Source organism: Dasypus novemcinctus, unplaced genomic scaffold (assembly GCF_030445035.2).
Source record: "Dasypus novemcinctus isolate mDasNov1 unplaced genomic scaffold, mDasNov1.1.hap2 scaffold_289, whole genome shotgun sequence".
NCBI lineage: Eukaryota > Metazoa > Chordata > Mammalia > Cingulata > Dasypodidae > Dasypus > Dasypus novemcinctus.
The window spans coordinates 36,253-43,716 of record NW_026688254.1 but is presented as its reverse complement, the minus strand read 5'-3'; the positions used below and the strand labels follow the sequence as shown (position 1 = coordinate 43,716).

The window sequence follows — 7,464 nt, the reverse complement described above, 5'->3', positions numbered from 1 at the left end:
CAAAACCGTTTTCACGCCACGAAAAGGCACCTGTTTTAGAGTGTCCCTTCACAGTGTGTGTCACGCCCTCGTCCAGCTCCTCAGCAGCTTCGTTTCGGAGACCCCAGCCCCACCCGCGGTCGCCCCCAACCCGGGAGCCGCACCTGCCCCGCGGCTTCCCCCGACCCGGCCACAGCGCGCCAGCCCCCTCGCCACGACGCCCCCAGGCTCTGCCGCGGCGGGGCCGCTGCCGCCCCTCGTCCGTCCAGGGACACGGGCGTCTGTCCCCCTGCCGGCGCTCGGGGCGGCGCTGCGCGGGCGCCGGGTCCTCAACCCCGCGGCCCGGGCCAGGCCCTGGGGGCTCCCGTCCCCTGACCGGGCCTGCCGCGTTCCAGAGAGTTCTCCGAGGAGGCGCCCCTGCCCCGGGGCTCCAGGCGCGGGGCCAGGGGCGGATCAGCCCCCCACCCCCCACTCCCGGCTGCCCGGCGGAGCCCCCAGAGCCGGGCCCGAGACCCACAGCGGCTTCTCCCTTCGCCCCGCCCCGCGGCCAGGGAGACAAGGCTGGGGGGTCTGCGCGGCCCCTGGGCGGGGGTGCAGCTCCGGCGGGCGGCCGGGGGCTGCGGGGGTCAGCCACGTCGCCGCTCAGGTGGGGCCTGGGACCCCCGCCCCGGGCCGGCACCGCCCTGCGCCTCTGCCCGTCGGCGGGTCCCGGCCGCACTCGAGCCCCTGGGGGAGCCGCGGCCCCTCCCCGGCCCCGAAGGGGGCTGGGGGCGCGCAGGGCGGGGGCTGGGGGCGCGCGGGGCGGGGGCGGGGCAGGGGCGCGTCCCGCGGGGGGTGCATCTGTCCCCCGACTCCTGCCAACCCCTCCCCCGGGCCCACCCACGGCCTGGCCGGCCTCGGGCGCCCCCCATGCGCGTCTGGACACCCGGCAAGTGACGCGGCGACACGGGACAGCGCGAGTTTTATTTGCAGGCGGAGCACGGGTCTCCGCGCATCCCCAGACCGTCACCCGCCTTGACCCAAAGGCAGCCGGGCCTTCCCCCCACCTGCCAGGCGGGGAAACCGAGGCACGGGGCCCGCGGCCAGCAGGCGCACACGGGGCTCGGGCTCACAGCCCGGAGGGCGCCACCGCTCCCACTGCCTGGAGCCGGCGCGCGGCCTGGGGCTACTGGACGGGGACCAAATCCTGGCTCTGACCATCAGGACGGGCTGGGGGGCCCCGGCGAGCCGCTGCCCCCCTCAGCGCCTCAGGGTCCTCATCTGCAAAATGGACGGAGGCATTCAGAGACCCGCCGCCCCAGCCCACCCCCCCTCTGTCAGAGACTCACTCCTTGTGGGCAGCCACCTTTCCCAGCGCCCCCTGCAGGGAGAAGGGCCCTGAGGCCCTGAGCTGGCCAGTGAGGCCCCAGGGCCTGCCAGGAAGGCTTCCTGAAGGCACTGACCCAGCCCCGCCTTCCCCTCAAAGCGGGGAGGTAAAGGCCAGAGTCATGGCAGCCGTTTTGTGCCATGAGGCAACCTTGAGCCCATGAAAGGAGAGAACGCAGGTTCTGCGGCTCCTGAGACTGAGCCTGGACCCAGCCCGTGGGGAGCTCTTCCTGCTGCCGACCTCAGGCCGCGTGCCCTGGGCTCACACTAACGTGGCGTCCATCCCTGTGCTTCCCCGCCTGTGGCCCAGCATGCTGCGCATCTCGTGGGTGGCCCCGTCCCAGTGCCACGCCCCAGCCGGCAGGGTCCAGGGCAGGGGCGGGCCGCCCTCCCGGCCTTCATCGAGGGCTTCGGGTGCAAGGGGGACCCCAGGCTCGGGGCAGGATGGGCAGGGGGGCCGGCGGTGGGTACCCTGCTGCGGGTGGGCCCCAGGGCCGGCCTTGGAGACCTCAGCGGGGCGGGCAGTGTTCTCCTCCAGGGACGGCGGCGGCAGCTCGTGGAGGCCACGGCGGGTGGCCCGGGAGGCCCGCAGCAGATGGTGGGTCAGGACGGCCACCAGGGCCAGCGCGCCCAGGCCGAGGATGCAGGCGGCGGCCGCTCCCGCCTCGATCTCGAAGAGCAGCAGGGCGTAGATGGACAGCGCTGCGGAGGGAAGCGGTCGTCGTTTCTCCATCCGACAGACACTTGCTCCCCAGGCCCTCGGGGTGCTCCTAACCGGGCATGTCCATTCACTCATTTCAGCCTCTCACGCCCCACAGACAGGTCACCAGCCTCTCCATTTTACAAATGAAGGAACTGAGGCCCAGAGAGGTTAGGGAACTCGCCGGAAGACACACAGCCAGGAAGCAACAGCGGCAGGACTGGAACCCAGGCTGCCTCCAGAGTCTGTGCTCTCACCCATGAGGCTGCCTCCGTGGGTACCACAAAAAAGGGGGCCACTCCAGCCACTGGGTGCAGGGCTTCCTGAGGAGGGGACATATTGAACTGAGAACTCTGGGAGGAGAAGGAGCTGCTGTGGGGAGAGCTGGGGAGGGCAATGACCTCAGAGAGAACACGCTGGGAATTTAGAGGATAAAAAACTAGCCGGGCAGGGGCTCATGAGAACATTCTAGAAGTAGACCAAAGTATGGCTGCCCTGAGTGGCACTGCATCGTCCACTTTAGGTGGTAAAAGTAGTAATTTTTATATTACGTGTAGTTTGCCCCAATGACCACCACGACTCCCAGGAGACCCCCCCCCCAACCCGGCTCTGCCACCTGCTTTCCGACGCCCACACTCCACCCTGGACACCCCCTGCCACAGCGACAGCGTCCCTCTGCCCCAGACCTGGGTGACCTGGGGCCTGTGCTGGCCTCCTCACATGTCCAGCCTGAGCCCCGTCACCTGTCCAGTGCTGGCCCGCTCACCTGTCCAGCCACAGCTCCTTCACCTGTCCAGTGCCGGCCCGCTCACCTGTCCAGACACAGCCCCCTCACCTGTCCAGCGTCAGCCCCCTCACCTGTCCAGCCACAGCTCTCACCTGTCCAGTGCTGGCCCCCTCACCTGTCCAGCCACAGCCCCCTCACCTCACCTGTCCAGCCACAGCTCCTTCACCTATATAACCTCAGCCCCCTCACCTGTCCAGCATTAGCCTCCTCTCCTGTCCAGTGTCAGCCCCCTCACCTGTATAACCTCAGCTCCTTCACCTGTATAACCTCAGCTCCCTCACCTGTCCAGCCTCAGCCCCTCACCTATACAACCTCAGCCCCCTCACCTGTCCAGTGTCGGCCCCCTCACCTGCCCAGCCACAGCCCCCTCACCTGTATAACCTCAGCCCCCTCACCTGTCCAGCACTGGCCCCCTCACCTGTCCAACCTCAGCCCTTTACTTGTTCAGCCTCAGCCCCCTCACCTGTATAGCCACAGCTCCCTCACCTGTCCATTGCTGGCCCCCTCACCTGTCCAGCCACAGCTCCCTCACCTGTATAGCCTCAGCTCCCTCCCCTGTCCAGCCTCAGCCCCCTCCCTTGTTCAGCCTCAGCCCCTCACCTGGACAACCTCAGCCCCCTCCCTTGTCCAGTGCTGGCCCCCTCACCTGTGCAGCCTCAGCCCCTCACCTGTCCGGCCTCAGCCCCTCCCCTGTCCACCCTCAGCCCCTCACCTGTCCACCCTCAGCCCCTCACCTGTGCAGCTTGCAGCTGGCCCTGCCCTCTGGGGGCCGTCCTGTCAGGGTGAGCGGCTTCCCTGACCTCCTCAGTGCAGCCTAGTGCGTCCCCCTCATGGCCAGTGTCCCTGGGAGGGCTGGACACTGGTCCCCACGACCCTGAGTGCAGACCCACCCCTCTGGCCTGCAGCCCCGGCAACAGGGGCGTGCCCTGGGGCCTGGCCAATCAGGGCAGTGCTTGCCCAGCCATGGCGATTGGTGCCCGGGGCGTCACATAACCCAAGCTCAGCCAATCAGAGCTGGCCCTGGGACTTTGGGTTGGGCCCGGGAAGGAGGGCTCCGTTTCGGCAGCGCTGGGTCCTAGTGCCTGCAGCCCTAGGAAACTGGACCCTGTGGGCTACTCCATGAGCAACTTGTCACCACCTCTTGCTGCCCCGTGAGGCACGTTGACGAGAGGCCGAGGGCTTTCCTTTCTGGCTTTAAGTATTTCCGAAAGGATTTTGTAATTATGCATTTGCTCTGGCCGGTGCTGAGTGGACGTTGGCTGGACACGCTAGGGAGGCTTCCCCGGGGCGGCCACTCCAGCAAAGAAGGACCCAGGTGCGAGGTGGGCGCGTTCCAAGCCGAGCGCTGCGGCGGCCGGCACAACGCCGCCTCTTGGCCCCTCGTGATTCTCCCTGTACGTTAGAACCAGGATGCTATAGCCTTCGGGTCTCAGACATTTTTCTCGCTCGGGAAGGTTTGCAGCCCCAGGCATGAGGCTGGAGGCGCCTGCGGGACAGGGAGCTTCTCGGAGCAAAGCGCGCGCGGGGTCAGGGGACCGCCTCGTCGGGCAAGGCTTCTCGGCCTCCCGTGGACGCCTGGGCCCAGCCACGCCCGTCTTTCCAGGTGCACAAAACCCCGACTCTCCTTGCTGGACAAAAGCCACCTCTTGAGATTTTAGTAGGTCACCAAAGTTCTCCAGAGCTCCCTGTCCACGCACGTTCCCACAATGAACGCTAGGCTCCCGCCTAAACCAACATTTTAAATACGTCTTATAAATTTTTCTTCTTCTTTGGTGAGAATAACAGGGGAAAGAATCAGTGATAGCAAACTCCTTGTTTTTCATTCAAGTCTTTTTTTCTTCCAGTAGAACAGGTTGCTGGTAGGGCTGGCAGGGACCCATGTGAAATTTAAAACTGCACCACAGCACACTTTTCAAGATTAAAACAGAACCTAAGAGGTCAGGAGTCTTTTTAGGAGGGTTCTTAACTGCTTGTGCGCCACAGACCCCTCTGCCAGTCAGGTGAGCACCACGGACCCCTTACTCAGGCCACACTATGCTGTGTATCATTTAATAAATCCCTCACGCCTGCACCAGCACATCCCCACAAGAAAAATGTTGTTTTTTTCAAATTTTCAATTCAAGTTGGCAGACCCCCTGAAATCTGTGGACCGCTGGTTAAGAACCTCTGTTTCAGGGCAACGTGATGGCCGGCTTTATGCACCGGCACAGCTGAGTGGCAGCAGTTGGTCGAAGGAAAGCTGTTACAAGTCAGGGCGGAGAGGCCGCGCCGGGCGTCCTTCCAGCACCTGGAGGGTATGGGCAGTGCTTTTTCACTCTGCTTCATATTTAGGACTTCAGTTCTCGTTTGTAATGTTTTCTCTTAAGCCATTTTTGAGCTGGAGGTTCTGATGCTGACAACCAAAACAGGTTTTGCCAATACGGACCCGTGAGGCTCTGTCCATAGAAACCCACCCAAGGCGTGTGAACTTGTGTTTGGGCCAGACGGTCAACCCGGGGCAAGCGGAAGTACCCTGGGGACAGCCGGCGCTTGAGCTGCCCGGGGCAGGGTCCCTCCAGAGCTTATGGGGCGACGCGGGCCCTTCGGCAAGCCTCGGGGACAAGGGCTCCCGTTTCCTCCGCACCAAAGAGGAAGCTGGGCCCGGGGTGAGGACGCGACAGGCTGGCCGGGACCCCTCCGCTCGCCCTGCCCGCACCCCTCGCCGCTGCCCGCAGCACACACCTGCTAAGTAGACGCAGAGCCCGCAGCAGAGGAGGCCGAGGGCCACGTGCCGGAACAGGCGGCTGTCGTGCAGGAACCAGTCGGACCTGGGGGAGCAGCGTAAAGAGGCTCAGCCGGTGAGCAGGGGGCAGGCCACGGGGGCGGCAGCCGGGGGCCGGACGCAGGAACCGGGGCCCGCGTGGGCCATCACCCGCCACCACGCCCTGGACACCGTCTACCAGTCACCCCCCCGCCCCCACCTGACATCCACCCAGGCACGGAAGCCTCATGCCCCCTCCACCCGTGATCCACCCCTCCCCATCCGTCAGCCGATACGTAAAGAAAATAATATGATAAAATTAAAAGACAGCTGCTGCGCCCCAGAAATGAGCTGGGCAAGGGGCTGCGGCTACTTTCCAGCCTTAAATTACGGGGACAGGAGGACATTGAGGCAACTTGTTCCTGGCGGTGGTGGACGTGGCCGCCCCAAGCGCCGACGGGTTGAGGCCGTGTGCTAAAAAAGCGCCCCTTCCCCGGCCCTGGGAGCGGCCGTCTGCACCTCTCACCCACTGGAAGGAAACGGCCTGCCCCGGCCCCCGCCGGCCTCCCCTCCTGCCCCCTTCTCTGCAGGGTGGCCAGAGGCAGCTGCCCCAAAGCCAGGTCAGACTGTGTCCCTCCCCGCCGCAGCCCTGGCGAGGCTCCAGGAGGTCCAGCCTGCGCCCTGCTCCCGCCTGGCCCCCAGCAGCCCCGCTCCTCCCTGCCCCAGGGCCTTTGCACTGGCTGCTCCCGCCGCCCGGCTCGCCGCCCTCCCTCTCTCCCTCACTCCCCACCCTCTCTGGCAGCACCGTGGGGACACCCGGGCCAGGCGCAGAAGCTGCCTTCACCAGAACGGCATCCATAGCCGCCCACCCACGTCTGAGCAGGCGTCCTGGGAGCTCCGGCTCCCAGCTCTGAGGCTTGGGGTTCACAGCAGCCGCTCAGGGGGCTGCGGCCTCTACCCAGCTGAGCCAGGGAGGGGGCGCACCGGGGGGCTCGGAGGGCGCGGGGCTCCAGAGGCCACAGGCAGTACGCCCAGCGCAGCGGCCGCCCCGGCCTCTCTCTGCGCCCCAGTTTCCTTAGCTGTGAACGGGACTCACAAGAACACAAAAACAGAGGCAAAAAACGGAGATTGCAGCGGTAGCTACAGGGGCTGTAAATGTTAACAAATAGAGGACGGAAGGATGGACGCGCACAGGACGGTGGACGAGGGAGGAGGGGGCAGGGCGGCTCTTCCCCGCCGAGGGCCGGCCAGGGGCGCGGGGCGCGCGCCTACCTGCCGGGCCCGGGTCCCCGCGCCAGCTCGGCGCTCAGGTGGCCGCAGAGCGCGGCGAGCAGCAGGCAGGTGAGGCCCAGGGCGAGCGCCAGGGCGGCGAGCGCGGCGGCCAGCGGCAGCAGCGCCCCGGCCGCGTCCTCGGGCAGCCCCGGGCCAGCCCCCAGCCCCGGCGCCAGCCCCTCGGCGCGCGGCCCCCGCAGCTCGGCGCGGCCCGCCTGCAGCTGGAACAGCAGCTGCGCGCTCAGCAGGGCCAGCGCGGCCGCGGGGATGCCCAGCGGGGCCAGCGCGGCCAGCACCCGGCCGCCGTACGAGCGGGCCATGCCGGGCCCGCGCGGGGTCCCGGAGGCGCGGGGAGGGGGTGCCCGAAGGCTCGGGGCTGGGATCGGGCGCCAGGGGCTCGCCGGCCGGGGCTGGCGCGGCGCGGGGCGCGGCGGGCGCGGAGCTCCGGGCACCTCGAGCAGGAGTTTTTGCCTCGCTCGCGGGGCCCCCTCCCACCCTCCGGGCCCTGGCGGGCGGGGTGGGGCGGGGCGGCCGGCCCAGGCCCCTCCCACAGCCCCAAACCTGGACACGTGCCCCCGCCGCCGCCCCAGGAAAGCAAACGTGAACGAATTTTGGAATAAC

The 7,464-nt window shown here is 67.1% G+C and overlaps 1 protein-coding gene across 1 annotated transcript; it reads right to left on the bottom strand.

Moving 5' to 3' along the window:
• Positions 1-1,300: 1,300 nt before the first annotated feature.
• Positions 1,301-7,163, bottom strand: TMEM221 (transmembrane protein 221). The gene is made up of 3 exons (XM_058292777.1): positions 6,844-7,163; positions 5,553-5,638; positions 1,301-2,046 (listed from the first exon to the last, which is right to left on the bottom strand). The coding sequence occupies exons 1-3, from the start codon at positions 7,161-7,163 to the stop codon at positions 1,607-1,609; spliced, it is 846 nt and encodes a 281-aa protein (XP_058148760.1). The 3' UTR covers positions 1,301-1,606.
• Positions 7,164-7,464: the final 301 nt, after the last annotated feature.